This window comes from Andrographis paniculata, unplaced genomic scaffold (assembly GCF_009805555.1).
Source record: "Andrographis paniculata isolate CXL003 unplaced genomic scaffold, ASM980555v1 Contig38END, whole genome shotgun sequence".
Classification (NCBI taxonomy): domain Eukaryota; kingdom Viridiplantae; phylum Streptophyta; class Magnoliopsida; order Lamiales; family Acanthaceae; genus Andrographis; species Andrographis paniculata.
In genome coordinates this window covers 2,607,252-2,632,840 of record NW_026137571.1, presented here as the reverse complement: position 1 = coordinate 2,632,840, position 25,589 = coordinate 2,607,252, and the positions used below count along the sequence as shown (strand labels likewise).

General features: G+C 29.3%; 4 protein-coding genes across 8 annotated transcripts; all 4 read left to right on the top strand.

Annotated features, from left to right (window-relative positions):
- Positions 1-270: 270 nt before the first annotated feature.
- On the top strand, positions 271-2,584 carry LOC127250850 (uncharacterized). Its single transcript, XM_051274276.1, has 7 exons — positions 271-511; positions 578-773; positions 888-1,072; positions 1,161-1,414; positions 1,480-1,564; positions 1,633-1,967; positions 2,468-2,584. The coding sequence occupies exons 1-7, from the start codon at positions 271-273 to the stop codon at positions 2,582-2,584; spliced, it is 1,413 nt and encodes a 470-aa protein (XP_051130233.1).
- A 7,681-nt stretch (positions 2,585-10,265) lies between these two features.
- On the top strand, positions 10,266-13,692 carry LOC127251116 (tyrosine-protein phosphatase RLPH2-like). 2 transcript variants are annotated; one of them, XM_051274700.1, is made up of 6 exons: positions 10,266-10,776; positions 10,891-11,011; positions 12,158-12,225; positions 12,452-12,631; positions 13,265-13,405; positions 13,537-13,692. In XM_051274700.1, the coding sequence occupies exons 1-6, from the start codon at positions 10,366-10,368 to the stop codon at positions 13,573-13,575; spliced, it is 960 nt and encodes a 319-aa protein (XP_051130657.1). In that variant the 5' UTR covers positions 10,266-10,365; the 3' UTR covers positions 13,576-13,692. The 2 variants fall into 2 exon arrangements, with proteins under 2 accessions (XP_051130657.1, XP_051130658.1); XM_051274701.1 differs by having other exon boundaries at positions 10,267-10,776; positions 13,265-13,441.
- On the top strand, positions 13,526-19,149 carry LOC127251117 (uncharacterized). 4 transcript variants are annotated; one of them, XM_051274705.1, is made up of 4 exons: positions 13,526-13,663; positions 13,797-13,947; positions 15,627-15,688; positions 18,791-19,146. In XM_051274705.1, the coding sequence occupies exons 1-4, from the start codon at positions 13,617-13,619 to the stop codon at positions 18,810-18,812; spliced, it is 282 nt and encodes a 93-aa protein (XP_051130662.1). In that variant the 5' UTR covers positions 13,526-13,616; the 3' UTR covers positions 18,813-19,146. The 4 variants fall into 4 exon arrangements, with proteins under 4 accessions (XP_051130662.1, XP_051130663.1, XP_051130660.1 ...); XM_051274706.1 differs by lacking the exon at positions 18,791-19,146 and adding an exon at positions 17,106-17,534; XM_051274703.1 differs by lacking the exon at positions 18,791-19,146 and adding an exon at positions 16,488-17,088.
- Positions 19,150-19,383: 234 nt separating this feature from the next.
- Positions 19,384-19,761, top strand: LOC127250849 (uncharacterized). The gene has a single exon (XM_051274275.1). It carries the CDS (start codon positions 19,384-19,386, stop codon positions 19,759-19,761), a length of 378 nt encoding a protein of 125 aa, XP_051130232.1.
- Positions 19,762-25,589: the final 5,828 nt, after the last annotated feature.

Sequence of the window (25,589 nt, the reverse complement as noted above, 5' to 3'; positions counted from 1 at the left end):
TATTTTATTTTTATTTTCAACTTCCAAATATCTCCCATTTTATTATATCTATATATTAAACAACCGAAAATAAAATATTTTCCCTGAGAAGACGACTCTACGTTAGCTATACTACATTATTCTTTATCGTAGAAGTAAGTTTATTTTATTTAAATTTTACAGCGTGTGACGAACGTCTGTCAAATTTTGGCACCGTTGCGGGGAACTTTAATAGGTTAATTTATCTTTGGTTGTTATCTATTATTTAAAAAATTTGACTTTTTCTGATTTATGTCAAGATCTGATCACACAAGAATCTTGAGTTTTGGCCCCGAAATTGAGAAGATTACGCGTCGATTGAGAAAAGAAACTAGGGAGCGTCGCCAAAAAGATTTAGCTTCAGAATCATCTAGCGATTTTAGTTCTGACGAGATCGATCTAGAAGAAGAGATTGATCAAACTACACTAAGGGAGCTGGCAGCTTCTAACTTGACCCAACAACATGTTTTCATCACATACCCGACGGTAGACGGTAACAATGCCTTTGAATTAAAATCAGGACTAATACACTTGTTGCTTTCTTTTCATGAGTTGTCAGGAGAAGAGCCACATAAGCATCTTCAAGAATTTAATGTCGTCTGCACAAGTATGAAGCCACTAGGAGTAAAAAAAGATCAAATCAAGATTCGTGTTTTTCCCTTCTCATTGAAAGACGCAGCAAAAGATTGGTTATTCAATCTACCTGCCGGAAGTGTCACTACATGGACTGACATGAAGATAAAGTTTTTCGAGAAGTACTTTCTCGTCTCACGAGCTGCGATAACGAGGAAAGAGAGATGCAGAATCACACAACATACATGGGAGTCTTTATTTGAATATTGAGACCATTTTCATACTTTACTTATTAGTTGTCCCCATCATCAAATCCCCGTACAATTACTGATTCAATATTTCTATGAAGGTTTGATTTCCATCGACATGAGAATCATAGACGCGGAAAGTGGAAGAGCCTTGATGAACAAAACATCTAGAAAGGCATGGGATTTACTTCATGATATAGCAATGAATTCACAACATTTTGGACCAAAGAGAAGTTGTAGCAGTTAAAGACACAAGCGAGGTGAGTTCTATACAACAACAATTGACTGAACTGACTTCATTTGTTCGAAAATTTGTTGCAGGGAAGACACAATTTCAGGCCTGTGGGATCTGCACAAGTCAAGAACATCCAACTGATACTTGTCCCATATTGAGTCAAGAAATAGATGTCAATGCTACAGGATTTGTCCCTAAAGCATACGATCTCCACTCGAACACCTACAATTCAGGATGGAGAGATCACTCAAATTTGAAATATGGGAATCAACAAGCTAACTTTGGAGATCATTCGAGAGGATTCTTAGCATCTAACTATCCTCCACAACCTCTTCAAGCGGTTCCGAGTAATTCCTTAGAGGATATGATGAAAATATGACGTCTAACATGTTGCAATTTCAACAGGAAATTCGGAATAACATAAGGAGCTTGGAAGAACAAGTAAGTCAAATAGTGAATGAGATGTGCGAGATTATGTCGAGAGAAAAAGGTAGATTGCCCTCACAACCCGACGCCAATTCGAGGATGTGAGTTCAATTGTTATACAAAATGATGAAGATTCAGAAGTATCAAAAACTGAAGCTCCAAATGACAAGAATGAGGATGACATTGAGAACGAAGTAGAGCAAGCCGCCAATGAAACATCAGACAAGGTAACTTCTGAAACACCTACTCATCTTAAAACTAACGTTGCACCGTTACCTTGCAGGTTGGTGAAACCAAAGAAGGATGACAAAAATAAGAAGATGATGAAGATGTTTCGAAAGATGAAATTGAACATACCCCTGCTGGATGTGATCAAGCAAGTGCCAAAGTATGCAAAATTTCTGAAGGATCTTTATGCTAACAAGAAGAGACTACGAGAAGATGAATGCATTATTGCTGGCGAGAGCGTATATGTCATTTTACAACGTAGGCTTCCTCCTAAATGTGGAGATCTAAGTATGTTCTCGGTTCCTTGTAAAATAGGTAAGTTGGAGATTAAACGAGCAATGTTAGATTTAGGAGCCGCAATTAATGTGATGCCTAAATCCATTTATAAGTCTTTGAATATTGGGTTGTTAAAGAAAACTGAAATTATTATACAATTAGCTGATATGACAAATGTTTACCCTGAAGAAATTATTGAAGATGTCCTAGTACAAGTTAACAAATTAATTTTTCTGGTTGATTTTTATGTGCTCGATATGGATGATGATAATTCTCCAAATCCTGCACCGATTTTACTAGGAAGACCATTTATGTGCACCGCACAAACTAAAATTGATGTGAAACATAGTATACTTTCTATGAAATTTGATGGTGAATGAGTGAAATTTAATATTTTCCTATGAAATGTCTTGAAAAATCTAACATCTTGAGCAGTGTGAATGTTATTGACAAAAATATGTAGGGAATCCTCGAACCGAATGATAAATCTATTCTGGACATAAAATCGAAGCCACCGTCGAATCAGTTAGAGTCTATTCACTTAAATGATAATATAAATCTTGCAGAGAAATTTTTGTGAGTAATCATCATTTTAAACTTGATAGTAAAAGACAAAAACTGAAGTAGGTAAGACGGTTCAGATACCTACTCAATGGCTAAGATGGAAACTACGTCTTGCCAAAGACATTAAAGAAATATGTTTCTTAGAAAACAACCAAAATTTTCTAGTTTTATCTCTTTTGTTTTCTTTAATTTTTTGTTTTATTTTTAATCATCGGCTATATTTGATTTGGATTATTTTTTTTCCCTTCTTCAGAGAAATCTCTTGGAGAATTTTGGTTTTGTTTTTTTAAAGAAAAATATAGATCATAACATGCCATTTCCCAACCATCATCCAATTTTCAGAACGAAAGATATGTTTAGTCACGGGCATGATTAATCACTACCTACCTGTCACACTGTATGCCTGCCTATTTCTTTAACCCCAATTCTAATATTAACCTTAAATTAAATCCTAAACCATTCAGACCCAAACCCGAACCGCCTCTCTGTCTTCTTCTTCTTCTTCTCGCGTTCAACCGCACAACAGACTGCGGACAGCAGCGATGCGATGACAGCTGCCGCGTCCGCCCTCTGTCCAGACGCCGAACCGAACGACTGCATCCAGCCGCCACCCAGACCTCCGACTTCCTCCTGTGCGTAGCACCTACGACCAGCGACGCCCACACTGACACCCTCTCTTCTTCCGCGCACCTCCACAGCCGACCACCACGCTGTTGCTTCTACCTCAACTGACCGTCCGCGCGAAGCATTAGTCCACCTCCGCGCCGCAGTCCCCCTCCCCCCCCCCCGGACGATCCCAAATTTTCACCTCCTTTGGTATTGAGTAATGTCCTTATGTCCCTTGTTTCGAATGCTTTCAATTTTTATTGTTGGGATAGATTGGCTTGGATTATTGATATTGAGATTGGTATTTGGGACTACAGCTTGAAATCTAATTTGCTGAACTTCTGTGTCTAGAAACTTTTGCGGATTTGTGGTGCAGTGGTACTGATAAGTAATAGGGGCCTTTGATTTGTGACGTATGTTCGATTTTGGAATATTCTACCTCGACTCTGTTGTTTTTGTGTCCAGGATTGGATGCGAACTCACTGTATTGCAGTTAAAGATTGAAGGTGGTTTATCGCATGACGCCCTTCATTTTGTCATATTTTATAGTTAATTTTTATTTAATTACTTAATTATTTATATCAAAATTTGGTATTATTTTTATTAATATATTTTAATAATTATATTCATTTCATTTTGTGTGCAAAATATTAATTTATTAATTTTTAGGTGTAATTTATAATTATTTTGGTGTATAAATTAAATAAATTGATGTGTTTTTTGAATTATATTTTTAGGAATTAGTTATATGCTATTGTAGTCTTACATTTTGTCTAAATTAATTTCATTTAATAAGTATTATTTATTTAAATAAATATTTCTAAGGTGTTTACTATTTATACCAATAAAATAATGCTTGAAAACTGGTTTGGAAGTCAAAATTGGCTTTAAAAAACAAAAAATTGGCTTCAGGAGCGAAAAACAGTCACCGACGCGAAGTCAACAGTTAACGCAAAAAAGTCAACCTGCGAAAAGTCAAAATCAAACGCTACACGGAATTCAAGCGGCGGCTGCAAAAAAGTGAGAGAGCGCGGAATCTGAATAGCGGCCGCTGCGGAAAGTGAACGGCGGCTGCACAAAAGTGAGCGACGGCAAAATCTGAGCGGCGGTTGCACAAAAGTAAGCCGCGCGGAAAGTGATGGCAGCTGCACGGAAATTTGAGCGAAGCGGAATTCTATGTCCATTAATCCGTGAATGGCGGCTGTATTTATGAGCGCAGAAGGCCATGAATGGAAGTGAGCGAAGCGACAGCTGACACGAAATCTAAGCGACGGCTACACGGGAAGTGAGCGGCGGTTGCATTAATTCTCGCTGCAATTATTGTCTGCATTTACTGCTCTGCACCCCCAGTTCTTGCATTTATTCCTGCACCCTCTCAGCTCTCATATTTAATTCTTGCATCATCACTTGGCCAATTTTTGGCTATTTTGTGTAACCTTCTAGAAAATAGGTAGTTACAGGGATGGAGAAATTTACCGAACATACCGAAATACCGACTCATCGTACCGTATCGTGTCGAAAATACCGAAAATTTTGGTATACCAAAAATTTCGGTACGGTATGGATATCGTACCGAAAACTTCGGTACGATATCGGTATGAATTTTCGGAAAATTTGGTATTTTAGTATGATACCATACCGATATTATTTTTATTAAATAATTTAATTATTAATATTTTTTTAAATCATAACAAAAAATATGTAAACTATTGAAAATTTATTGATTTTTTCATAATATTTTTGTGGTGGAGAATAGTGATATTTATTAATTTTTAAAATTATTTTGAAATCTAAAATTATATTTTCGGTATATATCGGTATCTACCGAAATCAAAATTTCCGGTATAAGCGGTATATACCGGTATCGTACCGAAATTAAAATTTTTGGTATAAACGGTATATACCGGTACCGTACCGAAAATTTCGGTATACCGAAATTTGGTATATTGAAACTTTCGGTACAGTACCGGTATGTATTTTCGTCATACCGAAAAGTTCGGTATAGTATCAGTATTGACCGGTATTTTCGGTACGGTACGGTATGTCATCCCTAGGTAGTTATTAGTAGTTATATTAGTAGCTATTTTTAGAGGTAGTTAGTAACTAGTTTTAAAGTTAGTTATTTATGGTTATTTTTAGAGAGAGTTAGTAGCTATTTTTAGAGGCAGTTATTTATGGACGGTTGTATCCGCGAAGCTTCTAGAAGCTTTTCCTCCTATAAATATCCCCTCTAAAACATACATATATATATACACCACATACACCATATATATGATAATATACACTATCCATCATTCTATTTTTCTTCATTTCTTTTCTCCAATACTTTTATCTAATTTAATAATACGAGATTTTCGGTTTTGTGTCGCAAACAAACTGATTTTCTCCTTATTTTCTTTTACAACATAGTATTTTAGTTAGTAAAATTCCTATCATATTTCTCCACCTCACCTTAACCCAAAAATTTCATGTTCGATTTGAATTGTTCAAGTTAGATTTTGACAAGGTTGTGGAAAGGTGATAGAAGAATCGACTATTTTAGCCCTGTTTCGCATCACAAATAGATTCCGGGTAGTTCAACGTAACTAAGTACGCGGGAGCCTTGTCGACCTTCTTAGTTGCTGTTTTGAATTCGATTTCGATTAAAGAGAGGTATAAGAGGGGTAGAGCCACTAGCGGAACGATTGAAAGAATAATTCATGGGGCATAGGCGGTGGTCTATTGGGTCACATAAATTTCTAGTGACAGTAGAGTTTCTTGCTTATAATGTTCTTCTCCGGGTGTCGCTGAAACCTCGTTGAAAACCCCCTAAGGTCAAGTACCAACCGAGTCGAGAGTCGGCTTAAGCGAGCAAATGTGATCACGCTCATTCCTCCTTGACGTCCTGCAATTATACATATATTTTTCGCTATCACGCCATCGTCATCCCGCACATTTCATCCATAGAAATCTAGCCATTAAGGAACGCAAAAAGTCAAACACAAACGTCTCGCTTCATCCTTTTCGAGATACGTATATTTTATCGCTTTTTAGTTAGATTTAATTTCTGCAATTTATTTTTTCAGTTTCTTCGATTGCATTAACTCATTGCACTTTTTTTTTTTTAAATTAAATATAGAATATTTGCATATTCTCTGAGTTCGACCCTGAGACTCACCAGTTAAAGAGATATTTTTATTTTTGACGAAGTTTTTTTGGAGTTACTATACGAACACGCACGACACTATTATCATTTTATACATATATCATTTTTTGTATCTTAAAAGATATTTTTAAATTTCCAAAAAATCTTCGATCAAGATTGGTATTTGGGACTACATCTTGAAATCTAATTTGTTGAACTTCTGTATCTTGAAACTTTTGTGGATTTTGTGGATTTGTGGTGTAGTATTAGTGATAAATAATAGGCGTTTGATTTGTGACTTATGTTCGATTTTGGGATATTTTACCTCGACTATGTTGTTTTTGTGTTCAGAATTGCATGCGAACTCACTATATTGCAATTAAAGATTAAAGGTGCTTTATGCGATGACACTCTTTTCTTACTTATTGATTGTGATCGGATAGGCATTATTGGCTTTATCAATCGTCGACATCGCATCACTCATTTTGGAATAACTAGGCTGTAATTTGTAGGGATGACATTTGGGGTCGGGTCCAAATATTCGGCGGGTCTAGGGTCCAGTCTGGGTCCGGATAAAAAAAAAAATTAAATTAAGGGTCGGGTCGGGTCTAGGGTCTGAGCATGGACCTGACCCGGACCCGAACCCGACCCGCCATGTAATTAAAAAAAAAAAAAAAAACTGAATTATATTGTATTTCTCATCACAAAACCTAGCAGCAGCACCCCCCCTCTTTTATTCTCACGCAGCCCCTCTTCGAATTTATTTTCACGCAGGCAGGACACCATCACGGCAAGTTCTTGGTCGATTTTTTTCCTTTTCTTTGTCTAATCCATTCTCCAACTCAATTTTCCATCATTAAGCACTGTTGTTTTTTGTATAAGGGTAAGTTATTGTGTAATTTTACTTATTTATTTGTTAAGTTATGAAGCTGAGATCAAAGTTAATTAAGTTCGTCAAAATTGTTATGATTTGTTGATTAATTACCAATCTAGAGCCACGTCTTCTACGGATATGAGCTCGGTGGTTGATGTTGGTATGTTGGATTTTGGGGATGCGATGACTCGCAATGTTGTTTCTGGTGATGCATTTGATCTAGATCCATTGAAGAAATACGATCAATTTGTGGCAAGTATGAATGATTCTTCTAAGATTTCTACGATGTTGGAGTTGGATATTTTTTTGGAAGAAAGCTTTTTACCGAAGACACAAAATTTTGATATATTAGGTTGGTGGAAGACGAATGGAGTCAAGTACCCTTACTTACAGAAGATGGCAGATGATATTTTGGCTATTCCGGTTTCTATGGTTGCTTCCGAATCTACGTTCAATAATAGTGGAAAAATTATTAACCCCATCGTAGTAGATTTAATCCTTCTACTTTGGAAGCATTAGTATGTGCTCAACATTGGTTATGGAATAAAGCAAATTGTAAGTTAATTTTAATATATTTTTAATTAATATATTTATATTGTATTATATTGTAAAACTTATATTATTTGTTAATTTATTATTTTAGATGGCAATTTGACTTCTGGACGCTCAAAAGCATTTGACGATGAAGAAGAAGATGGCGATGAACAATGAAGATTGTTATTATTTTACATTGTGATTGATGACTTGTGTTAATATGTTTAAATTTTTTACGATGAATGCACAAAAGATTACATGTTTGGTTATTATAAATTATAATATGCAATATTTTTTTTTTTTTGGATTGAATTATTACTGTTGTTGTTGCTCATTGTTTATTGTTATTATTTTATAATTGTTTGAAAAAAAAGTAGATAATTATTTAGGCGGATCTAGGTACGAGTCCTGTTTATATTTAAAATTCTGAAACTATCGAATCTGTCGGGTCCAATCGGGTAGTTTCGGGTCGGATCCGGGTCTGAGCTGAATCTTGGGTCCATATATATTTCTTCGGGTTGGGTCTGCCATCCCTAGTAATTTGACCCTCTTTGCAATATCAATGATTCTTTTGTGCATAAATTGAATTTTTCATTCCCGTGTTTCAAATGTTCCATGCAATTTGGTATCAATCTTTTGATATGGTCACATTTTGATTGTTTTCTAATAGTCGATAGTTAGTGTTTTAGTGAAATATAATATTTAAAATATTTAAATATATATTCTAAATTTATTTAAATCATATATATTAAAATTACTAATAATATATTAAGTATATAAAAATATAATAAAATAATATCATAATTTAATATTATTAATTAATTAAACTTTTAGTTATTTGATTCGAGATGAAAGGAGTATTAAAAGTAAAAATAAATATTTATTTGATATTTTTAAATGAGAAAAATAATAAATACTATTTTAATTTAAAATAATTTATTTTTTTACAAAAATAAAAAATAAATAGAAACTTAAATTTTAAATAATAAAATTTAAATTTAAAGAATTATCTAATATAATATAAATAAATATTGATATAATATTTTAAATATTAAATTATTTTTTAATATAATATAAAAAATAAACTAAATATTTAATTTAATATTTTACATTGAAAAATTAGTAATATTATTATTTGAATTTATTTTGAGTTTGTTTGCTTAGTGAAATATTTTTAAAAAATATATTTTTTTATATAAAATATAAAAAGTTGTATAAGTAATATATAACAATAATGTGTGTGATGATATATTAATTTTTTTTAAAAATATATTTTTAAAAAATTGTTCACAAACTCTTTATTCTTCAAAGAATAATAAATAAATAAAATACAGACCCATCATATTTATCACAATGTTTAATTTATGAGTATGTTTTTTTAGTCGAGTTTTCTATATTTTTTGAAAAATATATATATATATTTATTTTTTCACAAAATATCTTATTAAACATTATTTTCATACCAAACTCAAACCAATTTTTTTTTCCAAACTTATAAAAAAAAAAAAAAAACCCTATGTCTTCATCTTATTGAGGAAAGTAAGACGAAAGACTTTTAGAAGTCATTTGTTTTGGCAATTTTATATAAAATATGATTAGATTAAAATTTTTATAATTGCACCTTATCTTTATTACTCCCACCATCCTATGTAATATGGGTCTATTACTGTAAATACAAAAATTTAGGTAAAATATAATTAATAAGCAATTAAGAAATGTATAATTAAAAATAATTATCATTTAATAAAAATAATTATAGATTAAAATTAAAATAACTAAATAGTTTAATTAAGATTAAAAAAAATTAACTTTTAAATTTTAAAATATGATTAAAGTATATAATTAATTTTCTAAAAAAAGAAAAGACAAATTATATGGGACGGACAAAAATAGAAAATATGGACAAATTATGTGAGTCGGATGGAGTATTATAATTGCTTTATTAAATTAAATTAATTATTTTTTATTTAATTTTTTTTAATAAATAAATATCTTTATTTATATTTAAAATTAGTTATTTAATTGATATTATAAAATATTATTTATATAAAAAATAATAAAATAATACTTACTTGCTAATTGTAGTCTAAATAAATTGTCATCTAAATAACTTTATTCCAAATAAATATCACTTTCATCCTAATTCAAAATATTTTTACCATTTTTTACGTGCATTTTAAAATATTCTTTTTTAATTTTAGAAAAAATAATTATAAGTTAATACCAAAATATCTTTAATTTTTATTTAAATTACAAATATACTATTACACCTAAAATTATTTTAAATAAAAATTTAAATGAAAAAAAATCAAAAAAATTTATTTAATAAAATATTATTATTTTTTTAATCTATTTGCAAAATTAAAATCCCTATTCAAAAGGGACAAAATGAGTAAAATCATAAGTATAATTTAGAACAGAGCTCGTATTATCTTATCTATTTGTCTCCTCCATACATGTCAATTTTTTTATTGAAAAGAATAGAGTTTTTTTTTTGTTTCATTTAACCGCATTAAGAATGCATGTAAAGTTATTTGTCTTTTCATTTCTCAAGAAAAAGGCAGAAGACGAAAGGTTATATATCTTTCTTCGAAGACAGCCTTATATTTAAACCACACATACACACACAGACACAATCACATCTGAAGCAGATTCAAACATGGCGGAAGAAGAAGAAAAGGAGATGAAGGAGGAGGCAAGAGTGGTGTGCTGCATAGGCGACATCCATGGCTACATCACCAAGCTCCAAAACCTCTGGTCCAATCTCGAATCCGCCATAGGCCCATCTCTCTTCCACAAGGCCTTAGTAATTTTCCTGGGGGATTATTGCGACAGAGGGCCCCACACCAACCAAGTCCTCGATTTCCTCATTTCCCTGCCCTCCAAATACCCTAATCAGTCCCACGTCTTCCTCTGCGGCAACCACGACTTCGCCTTCGCCGCATTTCTCGGGATTCTTCCGACCCCGCCGGACGGCTCGCATTTCCGGCAGACATGGACGGAGTTCCAGATGAACGAGGCGAGAGAAGGATGGTACAGAGGAGAAGGCTATCAGAATATGCACTTGCAGGTACGTACTTTCAAATTCTTAAAAAATTTGATAGATTCGAATTCGATTCGATTCGACTATTAATCAAATGCTATATGAAAATTTTAATATTAAATACGATTCGCATATTTGCAGGGTAGGAGGTGGGCGGGGAAGATGAGTGGGTTCAATCACGCCAAGGGTACTGAATACAAGGGCTCCATTTACGATGCCGGTCCTACATTTCAATCCTATGGAGTGCCCCATGCCTCTCCTGGTATATATATATTGTCAATTTTGTGTTTTCTAGGAACTGTTTTTGTTCGAAAAGTATGAACGAATTCGAATCATAGGCCTGTTATGTTGATGGCATCGTATTGGTTAGAAATAATTATTGTGAACTTTTTAATATAACCAAACATCTATTAATAAAAGAAATAAAAAAAGATAATATTAATTTGTTTTTGTCCTCCAATCATAGTTAAGAAATTTTGGACTAAAAGAGTATTCGAAGAATTTAATGCCAACAAAAGGATGTTTTATGCAATAATCGAAACACTGAATGTTTTGTTAATTTTCACAAAAAAATATAGCGGGTGCGATATAATTTAATCTTTTATTTACCCATTGTCTGTTGCTTTGATTCTTGGAGTTTGTGGTCATGTTGATGCAGATTCATTTTGGCGTGTTTGTGAGAATTGGGATTTCTTGTTTGATGTGTTCTTTTTCTTGGTTTGAATTTTTAGAGGCCAAAAAATAGTTATGTGTGAGTGATTTTTAGGTGTTTATTAATGTTTTGTTTTTTTCTTTAATTTGAACAAAGAATATGAAAAGAAATTCAAAAAGACAAAGGCGAAGTACCAGATGAATTCATGCTAGTGTTTGATGATTATAGGGACTATTGATAGGACGACTGCCATTCCATTTTGGTGCTCGTGGGTCGTGGCAATGGCAATTGGAGTGGATATATTACTATAATATTTTTTTAGAGTCGTAGACTAGTGTAATGATGACAAAGAAAATTATTTATGAAATTTTAAGTCTGATTAACTTTTATGAACGATTTTTCTAAATAGTCGAAATCCAATTTTTTTGCTAATATAATTTTCCTGGAATTATAAATAGTAGTTTGATGTGATATTTTGTAAGATAATAATATATTTTTGCGAGAAACTATGCGGGCTGGATACTAAAAAATTTGGTTTGGAAACGTCTTACACATTTTGTTATGTTTAGCCTCATACTTTATGTTAGTTAGGATGGTAATATTGAGATGAATTTATAGAATTTTTGTATATTGTAATTTTGAACATATTCTAAACTTAATTTGTAAGTTCTCATTATTTTGTATGCAATTGCGCTTCGAAATTCACAACTATTTGATGTATACTTTCATAAATGATCTTATTGTCATTTTTCACAGATTTGAGGAAAGCTGTTCCGGATGAGCATAAGAAGTTTCTTTCAAATTTGGTTTGGGTACATGAAGAGGTATATATATATATACCATTTTTCTTGTCTTATTTTTAAAGAGTTAAAAAATTCTTCTTGTACATTGTTTGCGTTAAGACATCATTGGTGTTTGTGATCAGGGCTTTTTTGATAGACATATTGGTTTGTGCTCTCTCTGCATTTTTTCTTACTATATAGCCGCAACTATAGTATATAATCTCACAAAATATTTCAAGAAGTTTTTTAAATTTTTTCGAATTGGTAGGATGATGTCTACATGGAAACCAAAGACGGGTTAAAAAAATGTAAATTGATAGCTGTCCATGCCGGGTTAGAGATGAGCAGGAGCGTTGACGAGCAGATGAACTATCTTAAAGCCAAGAACACTAAAATCCCCAAGGTTGAATCACTTAGCGGACGAAGAAATGTCTGGGACATACCGAAGGTCATATGCTTGTCCGTAACTAGAAATTTCAATTACATTAGAAGTAATTGTCTCAATTTTAGCCTTATCAGTTCTCAATTCTTGCTTTTGATTTCACAACTTACTATAAATTTTTAGATTATCTAGACGTTGCAGGGATTTTTTATTTTTTATTTTTTTTCCACTATGTTTCTGTGTTTCTTTAGCAATTTGAATGTTTCTGATCCCATTAGGACTAGTCTCAATTTTAAGTCTATTTGTTCTCAATTCTTACCTTTGATTTCTCAACTTACTATAAATTTTTTGATTCATCTAAAATGTCTACTGATATTTCTTTTACTACTTATCTTTTAGCATTTTGTATCTCTTTGATCCTATTAGAACTACTTGTCTCTATTCTAGTTGTAGCCGTAGTCAGATTCTTACAGTTGAATACACAATTTACTACAATTTTTTTTAGCAATTTGTGTATCTTCTATCCCATTAAAATTACTTGTCTTAATTTTAGATCTATTAGTTCTAAGTTCTTGTTCCTTTTTTTTTTTTTTAAAAAAAATTCATAACTTGCTATGATGTTTTTCATTGTATCTAAACAATCATTTGTGTGAATTTTATTCTCTGCTATGTTCTTATGTTTGTTTCTTTCTTCGATAGGAGTTGTCTAAAACACCAACGATTGTTGTGAGCGGTCACCATGGCAAGTTGTATGTTGGAGACTTCCGATTGATAATAGATGAGGGCGGGGGCTTCCCGAACAATCCAGTGGCTGCAATTGTGCTTCCATCGAGGCAACTGGTGCGCGACACTGATCAAATTGACAAATAGTTTGTGGTCGAGCTCAAACCTTTTGTATTTTGTTGTTTTTTTTGTTCTAATGGTGTTTTTGGAGTGATTGTTTTTGCAAATGCTTTTGTAACAATTGAAAGGTCCGAATGTGTCAAATGAAGATTATAAAGCTTCACTGATCACAGTGAATTGGAATTTAGGCGGGTTACAATGAATTACGATGGCTGAATTTTCTGAAGAAAGATGCACAATTGGAATAATCTGGTGGTATGGAATATTATTGTTTCATCTTTTTATGATTTCTTTGTTTTGCTTTTGTGTTCTTATGTTGTGTTTAAATTAGGAAAGCATGAAATTACATTTCTTGGAAATGTGTAGTGTATTCAGTGCTCTCTTGCAGGAAGGGTTTTTTCTGCAAAGTCTCAAGAGTCTTGATCCAAATCCTCCATACCAACAACATCAGAGAAGCTCCCTGTTCCAGGGGTGGAGGATGGATCATCACTTCCAGCAGAGGGATTGGAGGTTCCTCAGATAGTTCTGATGATTCACAGGCATGTTTTAAATAACAAAACTCATACCCCACCCCATGAAAATTGGATCCAGGCCAAGTAAATTAGTGATCAAAAGAAACTTCAAAATGATTAGGAGACAATGTTTAGGGTGTGCTTACTTGAGGTTTTGACTTTAGGGGATTATTTTTTAATGTTGAATTATTTTGAATGGATAATAGAGGTTAGATGTGATGTTCTCAATAGAAGCCAAACTTTGAACTTCACTAATTGTGTATGTTGTATGTCCTGTAAGTTAGCTCTAATATCATATTGGGGATTAATTTCTATTTTGGATTAATTTTGGAATGGAAATAGGTACCGATTGTGATGGTTTGAATGGAAAGTAGTGTTAGATGTGGATGAGGAATGATAATTTTAATAGAAGCTAAACTTTGAACTTACTAGTTGTGTGTATGTCTGTCATATATTGGCAAAATAATCCTGCAAGTTAGCTCTAATATCATATGAGTCCTTCATATTAGAAGTGTTTGATTTTAGAGTCACCTGCTTCATTAGTTTTTCTTTCCAAGTGTAGATATTTTGGTGTATATGTGATGGTTAAATTGTTTGAGCATGATACTTAGATTTAGCAATTCCAGGACATGTATCCCAGTTTCAATCTTAGCTTCATTTAAAGATACTGTAACATGAACTTAGCAGATGGTGTTACTCAAAAACATAAAAATAATTTGGCTAGTTACTTAATAATATTGAATGATCATGAAAAAGTAGTGTACTTAACCGATCAAATTCGGTTCATACACAAATACTGCATATTTGATATTTGTTCGATTCAGTTTGATTTTGATTTTGATATTTTTTTTCGGTTCGGTTAACCGAACTGAATATATTTATATTATGATATTTTAAATTTTATATTAATAATTATACTTGGTTTCGGTTCGGATAGTTGAAATATTTGCAAATATTTTTCATTTTATTAAAATTTTAATTATTACAAATATTTTTGGTTAAACAGAATTTTTTGGTTCGAATATGGAAATATTTGCAAATATTACAAATATTTTCGGTTAAACATTATTAAGTACAAATATATGGTTTTTCGGTTACTCAAAAACATTATTTGCAAATATTACAAATATTTTCGGTTAAATAGAAATTTTTTATTCGAATATGGTTTTCGATTTCGGGTATTTGTTTGATTTGGTTCGATTATCAAATATATCTGTATATTTGCAAATAACCGAACCAACCGTGCTCACCCCTATCCTTTAGCACGTATAAATTATTAAATGCTTAGGAGTTAATAATTGGCAAAACAGAGTAATTTCCTATGTGTTTTTTTGGTGTTGATATTGAAGTATGTTGGCTTGCGTTTGAATTGTTTATTAATACATTAAGGGTGTGTTTGTTTGAGGGTTTAGATTTTGAATTGAGATTTAAATAGGAAAAATTTTGAATTTGAATAGTTGTATGATGTGATATAAATAGGTGTTGATGTGATGTTTTGAAGGTAAAATTGATTTTTAATATAATATAAAAAATGAAAAATAGGTGTTTGATTTAATATTTTTGGAGGAAAAAAATAGGATGAATAGTGGAAATCCAAACAAATCCCTCGAACAAACACACAGTAATCTTTGTCAATTAACTGTACAGCATATCGTTTTGTGATCAAAGGAATTTCATCTGAAGCTACTTATGCTAATCCGATCCAGGGAGATGCAGATGCCGTGGAAAGCAAGAACTGCAGTGGTCGTCTATGCCTGCAACAGAGAAGGTAATTTATTTATTTATATATATATATATATATATATCAAGTCTGTATTTTCTGATGACGTCTTCTTATTCTTCTATGTGTTAATTTCTTTAGATTCATTTATGTGCTTAAATTTAGTCTATCTCCAACTCTCCACCCCATTTTTTAGTTGCTACAATAATAATAATAAAAAAAAGCAGTTGATCTAGTAATTTTACTCCCAACTAAAAATTTCAATTTTTATTCCAAAAAGTATATTTTCTATATATTTCTCTTTTATATTATTTTATATAATTTTTCATATTTATAAATTATACCCCCACTTTAATTTATTTTTACATTAGATCCATAGGCATGTAATTTATATTTTATTTAAAAATTACATATATAAAAATCAATATTTATAATTAATAACTATTACAAATAAATAATTTTAAATAAATAATTAATAGCTATCAAGACAAAAATGATATAATAATTAAACAAAGATAACATAATATTATTATTTTATAACAATTTATTACAAAAATATACATTACAATAATAGTTCAAATAAAATACGACATATTTTTTCAGTGGAGTTACTATATTGCTCTCATATATGCTTTATTAAATCATTACGGAGTGCAAAATGAGCATCTTTGTCTCTAATTTGTCTATGTCGGGCAAGAAATTGTTGAAGTTGGATGGTTTCATCGGTTGTCATTTCCACGGATGGAGGTGGTGTTTCTAAAACTTCTCTGTTAGGTGCACTGAGATCTTGTTCATCTTCTATTATCATATTATGCATAATAATGCAAGCAATGATAATATCATGCAGAACATTTTTTTGCCAAAATCGAACAGCTCCAGCAATTATATGCCAACGTGATTGTAGAACTCCGAAAGCACGTTCAACATCTTTTCTACAGGACTCTTGTTTCTGTGCAAAAAGTCTTTTTTTGGACTTCGTAGATCATGAATAGTTTGCACAATAGTATCCTACTTAGGATAAATACCATCAACTAAATATTTTTTCCCTTGAAGGGTACAATGTGCAGAGGAGCAATACCTAGAGCAAGATTTGAAAACAAGTGCGAAGATTTTAAAACATGAATGTCATTTGGAACCTGGCATGCCAAAATATGCATGTCAAATCCAAGTTCATAATCAGTCACAATTTCAAGAATAATAGTTGGTGATCCTCTACGACCTGCATATTAACTTGCGAAAGCCGTAGCGCGATTTTTCCACTTTCAATGCATGCGATCTAAATTGTCTAATATACCTAAAAAATCACGAGATTCTCCAATATGAAGCAACCTTGCAATATCATTAGCATTAAGATGTGAAAAATATTCAGTTGAAAAAATTTCAACAACGGCACGACAAAATATCTTAACATTTTCAATTTTTGTTGATTCACCAATTTTAATGTACTTATCAGTTGAATCTGTAGGTACACCATATGCTAACACCCGAAAAACAGCAGTTACTTTTTGTAAGGTTGACTAGCCAAGTCTACCAAGACCATCTCTCCGTTGTTGAAATACGGATCATGATCTTTAACCGCATCAACAATACAAAGAAACAGACTTCGAGACATTCGAAATCATCGACAAAACATTTGTTCATTATATAAAGGATTATTTGAAAAATAATCATTATATAAATTACGTTCTGAACTTTCACGATCACGATTAATTACTCGATGACCTGGGATAGAGCCTCGATGGGTTGATTGAGATGGATTGAGTAACTGTTCCAAATAAGCATTGTTTTGCATCAATATGGAGATTGCTGCTTCATACTCTTGAAAGGATTCTATGAAAATTCTACTCACTTCTTCATCATTTGACGATGAAGAGATACTCATGCTGAAGAAATAATATTGTTGTGATAAGTGTATAAGTTTGATGAATAAACCTTCGTTGAATGTCCACATATTCATATAATAGAAATTTTAGATAAAATATAAATATATGAAAAATATTTGGATAATATAGATATCCATCCAACGGATAAAATGAAGATGAAATCCAAATGAACGATCATGATTGCTTGGATATGGATAAATTGATTTTATAATTTATAATATATAATAATTGATTGGATAATATAGATACCCAATCCAACGGATAAAATGAAGATGAAATCCAAACGAATGTCCATGATTGCTCGGACATGGATAAATGTATTTTTATACTCCCTTCGTCCCATATAATATGGGTGTATTACTGTAGACACGAGAATTTAGGTAAAATATAATTAGTAAATAATTAAGAAGTGTATTAGTAAAAATAATTATTATTTAGTAAAAATAATTATAGATTAAGATTAAAATAAGTAAATAGTTTAATTAAAATTAAAAAAATTATAAAATTTAAAATGCGATTAAAGTGCATTATTATATTTCCAAAAATAGAAATGACAAGTTATGTGAGACAGACGAAAATAGAAAATAGGGACAAATTATGTGGGACGGAGGGAGTAATTTATAATATATAATAATTGATTGGATAATATAGATATCCAAAATCCAACGAATGAAATGAAGATGAAATCCAAATGAACGCTCATGATTGCTTTGACGTAGATAAATGAATTTTTATAATTTATAATATATAATAATTGATTGGATAATATAGATATCTAATCCAACGGATGAAATGTAAATAAAATCCAAACGAACGCTCATGATTACTGTGACATGGATAAATGAATTTTTATAATTTATAATATATAATAATTGATTGAATAATATAGATATCCAATTCAACGGATGAAATCCAAATGAACGGTTCAGATTGCTTTTGATATAAATGAGTAGGTTGTTATAATATGTATATATATAGTCAAATATAATATAAATAATTGAGATTGGTCAAAAAAGTGTTTTGATCTAATGTCTAGGGTGTTGTGAAATCTAAATGAACGTTTGAAATTAAATTTCATAATGGATAAGATTTGATATCTATAAAAAATTTGTCTATAAATATATCTTTCTACTATTTGAATTATTGCACCAAAATCACTAACTTCTCATTCTAATATAACAAAAGTTTATCAAAATTTCTTCTCGAAATGTCTATCCGAGGTGGTGGTTATAGTCATGATGAAGATGTGTTGCTATGCCTTATTTAGATATCTTGCAAAATCCAATTAGCGGAAGGCAGCAATCCAGGGATCAATTTTGGAATCGAATCACTGATGCATACAAAGAAACTAAAAATCCTGATTGGGAGATACGTAGTGCAAGGTCTGTACAAAATCGGATCCAAGCCATGAAGAAAGCTGTTCGAAAGTTACTTGCTTGTATCAAGAAAGTAAAAATTTTAAAACCCAGTGGAGCTTCAGAGATGGATATTGTAAGTTATTTCTTAAATTTATTGTTAATATATATAGCTTGAAAGTTCTATTTGTAATTTTAAAATATTGTTTGCAGTTAAATCAAACTAAGGAGATACTAATGAAGGAAGATGCAAGCTTTAGAAAAGTTTTTAAATTTGATCATGTTTGGAATTTGTTAAAATATTTTGAAAAATTTAATGATCACAATGAAGCTAGAAACCCATATAAAATACCTTGAAAAAATAATTTCACTCATGTATCATCATCGTCGGATAACACTGCTTTTAAATCTCTTGGAAATTCATCATTTTCTGTTAAATTAGACGATGATGAGAGTGAATTAAATTTAAATTATAACGTTGGTGGGTCTTCATATGAGCGCGCCCATGGGGGTGAAAAAAGCAAAACAGCAAAAGAAAAATAAAGATAAAGAAAATGCTCATGTTAGTGAAGTTAAAGAGCAAAATTCAATGGTTTTGGAAATACTACAAAAATCAAATTTGCACAGGCAAGAATTTTTGCAACTGGAACGAGAAAAATTAGCATTTAAGAGAATGGCACGCGAGGAAAAAATTATGAATATGGACTCGAATGCTATTTCTGATCCTGCTCAGCGTAGTTACTACCAGCTCAAGAAAGATGAAATTTTACATAAAAGAACAATGGAATTTCAGAAATCAAATCCACAATCTTCTTCGAATATATTTTCTCAATATTTTAGTGATATTGGTGGAGATAGAAATGTCGATATTCCTCCGTATTAGATTAGTGTATTTTAATATTTTATGCAATTTTATTTTATCAATGTAATTTTATTTTATTTGTATGCAATTTGTTTTATGTAATTTAAATTCTATGAATGTAATATTTTATTTATATTTTGATCGCCGAATAAGTCATAACGATCTAAATTAGAAGGAAGAAATAAGAATTAGATTATTGTGAAAATGTTATTACATTACTTTTAACTATTTATTATAATTAAAATACTATTATTTCTTAAATATCACGCCAAAAGTAAATGTTTACTTTCAATGTGAACGGAGGAAGTAATTTTTTATTTTTGTTAAATACGCATGCATTTTCGGCAATGGGAGACCAAATATGCGGAACATTTTCACTTACAGGATTATTTTAAGACTATTTTATGAAAAATAATTTACCTAATTTTCTATGTATTTATTGAAAATTTAAGATTAAATATGGTTTGTTCCAATCTTATTTTTTGTGTAGTAGTATATGCTTATTTGTCTAGTCATACAGTTAGCTACTTTATTATCAATCCCTCCATGCCGGAATTAAGTATCTATTTGCTTTTTGCATGTAGTTTTAGAAATATTAGTATTATATTGAGATATAGTAGAAATGACTAATATAACCTTTTTAGTATGTGTGATATAAAGGTAATGACATTTGTGTAATATATTGTAAATTGTAAGGGTATTTGTAATGTTAGGTAGATAGTACAGTTACTAAAAAAGGAAATGAATACTTTGTTATGGGACGGATTAAAATAAAGAAAATGAATACTTTGTTATGGGACGGAGAGAATATTATTTATTAGGTTGTGGTTGACTATAAACTATTTATTGGGCCTAAAATTTATTGGGTTATAGTTGGCTAAAAACTATTTATTCAATTGGATTGTGATTGACTAAAACCTATCCATTGAGTCAAACTTGGTTAAATTTATTTTTTAAAATATTAATAGTAGTTGATATAATATTTTAAAAATATAAAATAATTAGTATGAAAGAAAAAATAATAATAATAATGACAAAGAGCTCCAATAATCCAATTAATTCAAAAAATAAAATTAAAGACACAAAACTAAACTATTTGGTTTTGACTCCAACCAAAATCAACACCACTTATACAAATCATAATAAATAAATCATTTTTCTTTACAAATATTATATCAAAATATCCAAAATATTATTTAAATTGAAATTTAAATTAAAAAATTCAATTTCAAATTAAACTAAATTAACCCTTAATCCTTTTTTTAAGTTTTAAATTTAGTTAAATAATAATTTAGATATAATGTATATATATAAACAATAACAATACCACCTATGATGTAATAATAATAATAATAAATACCCTATCGTGACAATAATTTGGGGACCCACCCAATTGATGGGTAAATTATATAACACTTCATTGTCTTTTAGTAAAAATGCACAAATTATCTTATATTTTATTTATTGCATGAAACTCCCTTGTGTTAATGTAAAATTTGCATAAAACACATTCATTGTCCAAAATTGATGTTCGGTTCTAAATAAAGACCTAAACTATGCAAATTTTATATAAATAAAAAATATAAATATGTTAAATAATTTTTTCGAATAAATAAATAATTAATTAATTGATCAATAATTTATTTATTTATTTTATTCAAAAAAATTATTTAAGATATTTACATTTTTTATTTTTATAAAACTTGTATAATTTATGTCTTTATTTAGAACCGAACTTCAATTTTGAACAATTGGGGTGTTTCGTGCAAATTTTACATTAATACAAGAAGATTTTATGCAATAAATAAAATACAGGATATTTTGTATATTTTTCCTAAAACACACGGGAGTGTTATATAATTTACCCCCGGATTGATTCAAAGAGCCCCATCATACTATTATTAGCCCATCCTCTCTAATGATCCTTATAAACTTGCCCATATATACATATGTATATATGCATATATATTGCTAAAAAATTCCCTCGGGCCTTCCGGTGTAATTATGCATATTTTTTTTTGTGGTAAGCAAATTTCTATATAATTTCTTTTATATTATATTTTAATATAATAATTAATATTTAAATATTAACATAAAAAAAAAATGTGAAATTTATTAAGTGGACAAAGGGAGTGTATATGTAGAACAAAATATTCTTTCATGACATAAAAACCTATCGCCTTATTCTCGAATACATTTTGAGTAAACCTCCAGTCGAATCTAAAAAAAAAAAATTATATATTTTCTTATGACGTAGAAATCTGTAGCCAGTACTCTGGTTAAATACCCAGCTGAACGTAATAGCCTACAATCTAAGTCCAGTAAAACAAGTTACACTAGCGAACTTCCACGCTGAACCTTAAAAAAAATAAAAATAAAAATGTATATTTATTTTTTCTACGACGAAATTATATTATATTTTGTAAGTTTTGTTTTATATTTTGTCTTAAAATATTGAATTGTATGTAATTTTAAATTAAAAAATAAATAAATAATGATTCTTATGTTATTTAAATTTATTAAATTTTTATTTTTAGATTTTTTATAAAATATAAAAAAAAATTCATTTTTTATTCATTTTTGTTTTTTTTAAAAAAAGCATTATTCTAAAAGACAAAAAATAATAATTATAGTCCATTTTAATTAAAATTTATATCAAATTAAATTACCGATGAAGTATATTCTTATAAGAAATTATACTAATTGTATAATATAAAAAGTGATAATTATAACCTTAAAAAAAAAAAATAATAATAATAATAATAAAGCGACTGCCCCAAAAATGGTGACAATGAGTAGATATAAAATTATTAAGTGTCAATTATGAACCTACTTAGGTGCGATTTGGTAGTTAACCTAAATATCTCCGCCACCTTTTCTCTAATTATATATTTAACCCATAATCATTTCCTATTATTAAAATTTTTATAATTATTTTTTCAGTCATTGAAACATATGACCAAATATTTAAATACAAATATTGATAAAAATATATAGTAATAACTACTAAGATTTTGTCTTTTTATAATAAAAAACATACCAAAAAACAAATATATACTCTGTTCATTCACCAAAATTATGTAATTCGTTAATCTTATACACTTATAATTTTATTACTCACATTTTAAAAAATAATAACAAATTTTCCATTATATATTACCTATTTACTTCACTATTTTTATATTGTCTAATTAATAAATGTTTTTATAATAATTTTATGGGTAAATTATATAACACCCCCTTCTATTTTAGTAAAAATGCACAAAACACCATGTGTTTTATTTATTGCGTAAAACTCTCTTGTGTTAATGTAAAGTTTGCACGAAACACCATTCTTGTCCAAAACTGATATTTAGTTTTAAATAAATGCATAAATTACGCAAGTTTTATAAATATTTTTTTTGCATTAAATAAATAAACAAATAATTTATTAATCCTTTATTTTATAGTTTTTGTAGACAAATTATTTTCTGATTTTTATAAAAATTATAAATGATTGATCAATTATTTATTTATTTATTTTATTCAAACGCTTTTTATTTGTATAAAACTTACGTAATTTAGATATTTATTTCAAATCAAACATCAATTTTAAACAAGGAGGGTGTTTGATGCAAACTTTCCATTAATACAAGGGGTTTTACGCAATAAATAAAACACAGAGTATTTTGTGCATTTTTAGTAAAACACAAGGATGTGTTATATAATTTACCCTATTTTTAACTACTCTACTTTATTATTATAGTATAATTATTTCTAATTTATGTGTTAAACCAAACTTATATAATTTTTTCCAATAAATAGAATATAATTTTTTACTAAAACTTTTTTTTAAAAAAATAGTGTAAGTGATTTATTAATATGTGTTTTCTTGTTATCATGTAGATATCTATTAAGAGAAGTGAAAATTGAGAAATACACGTGTGTTTACTTATAACATTTTTTTTTCATTTTTCTATTATTTAATTTTCATTATTATTTTATAAAATTATACTAGTTAACTTATTTGGGTCATGTTATAAATGCTCTGGCTAAATATATTGATGAATCGTTTTTGTGGTTTTTTTCAATTTTTTTTAGTAAGCATGAGTTTTCTCCAAAAATATTAAATTAAATTGCATAAAATTCACCTTTGGTTTCACGAAATTGCGCCAAACTTTTTATACTTCTAAAATTACGTCAAATTCCATCGTGGTTTCATAAACTCTGTGTCTAACCCTCTTGGCGGTCCTTATTTAACGGCATTTGACATAAATGCGCTCAAACTGCGAATAAATTTTATAATCTCAATTTCTAAACTCCTAAAATTACAAATATATTTATTTTTCTTATATTTAGCATACAAAATAGTAAAAATAAACTCTTAAAACCTGAGAAAAATAACTATTTTTAAGTATATTTACTATTTTTTTAGTCCGAATATAAGAAAAATGAATATATTTGTAATTTCAGGGTTTAGAAATTAAGATTCTAATATTTATTCGTAATTTGAGCGCATTTAGGTAAAATACCATTAAATAAGAACGGTCGAGAGGTTAGACACAGAGTTTATGAAACCACGAAGGAATTTCACACAATTTTAAAAGTATTGGAGATTTGATGCAATTTAATGAAATTACATGTAAATTTTGTACAATTTAGCCAAAATATTATATTGAAATTATTACTAAAATAAATAACTAGAAAAAAAGGTAATCATCAACTAGACACACTAATAATATTTCTCCACTCCTTCAAACTCCTTTCTATATTTGCATTTTCCAAATAATAATAATAATAATAATTTTGGAATAATGTGAAGGTAGCTGAATCTTTTGACTTGCTTTGTTCTTTTTTTTTTTTTTTTTTTTCAATTAATTAACTAATTAAGGTATCAGATGAAAAGATAGTTCCAAAATGATAGTCATGTTGTTGTGTTTACTTGTGAGATTTTAATTTTGGTTTTTGATTTTGAATAATAAAATTTTGAATTGAAATAATTGTTTGATGTGATATAAATATGTGTTGATGTGATGTTTTGAATGTAAAATTAAATTTTAATGTAATAAATAAATAAAAATTGGGTGTTTGATTTGATATTTTTGGAGGAAAAAAAAAGTTTGAATAGTAAAATCAAGTGTAAAACCTGACAAGTAAACACATTGAACTTCTTACTATTATTATTAATAGTACTCCCGCAGTCTCAAACACTCTGCAATATTTCTTTTTTGGTATGTCCCAAACACTCTGCAATATTTCCAAAATAGAAAATTAATAATTATGTTTTATTTCTACCCCACACTTTATTCCCTCACATCGTCCAAATAAAAAAATAAAATATATATTTCTCTCTCCATCAAATCACTTAATTTCTAAATTATCCTGGTTAATACTACTCACCTAAAAATTCGTGTCAAAAATAAATGTTGCACCTTATTGGAACAGAGAGAGTATTATTTATTTTATATTTTTTAACTATTACTTTATTTTAACAAAATTGCAAAATTATTCAAATAAGCAAACCCTTGAGTAAGGGCTACTCCACCTTTAAATTATTTTACCAGAATTCTGGGTTGAATGGTTTAATCTTTTTTTTAAAAAAAAAAAAAAAAAAAAAAAAAATCGGAATTGAATGATTTAGTGTATGTTTGATTGTAAGTTGAAATTTGAGTTGAATTGAGTTTTTTTTTTTGGATTTAAATTTTTTTAATTGAGATATTTGAATTGGTGTTTTGTTGTAAGTTAATTTTTGTAATAATTACATATTAATTGATAATTAAAGTGAAATATATTGATTTATTGTGATAGTTAAAATTTTAAAATATTAGAAAAAATTAAGTATAATTATATAATAAAATATAGTATATTTT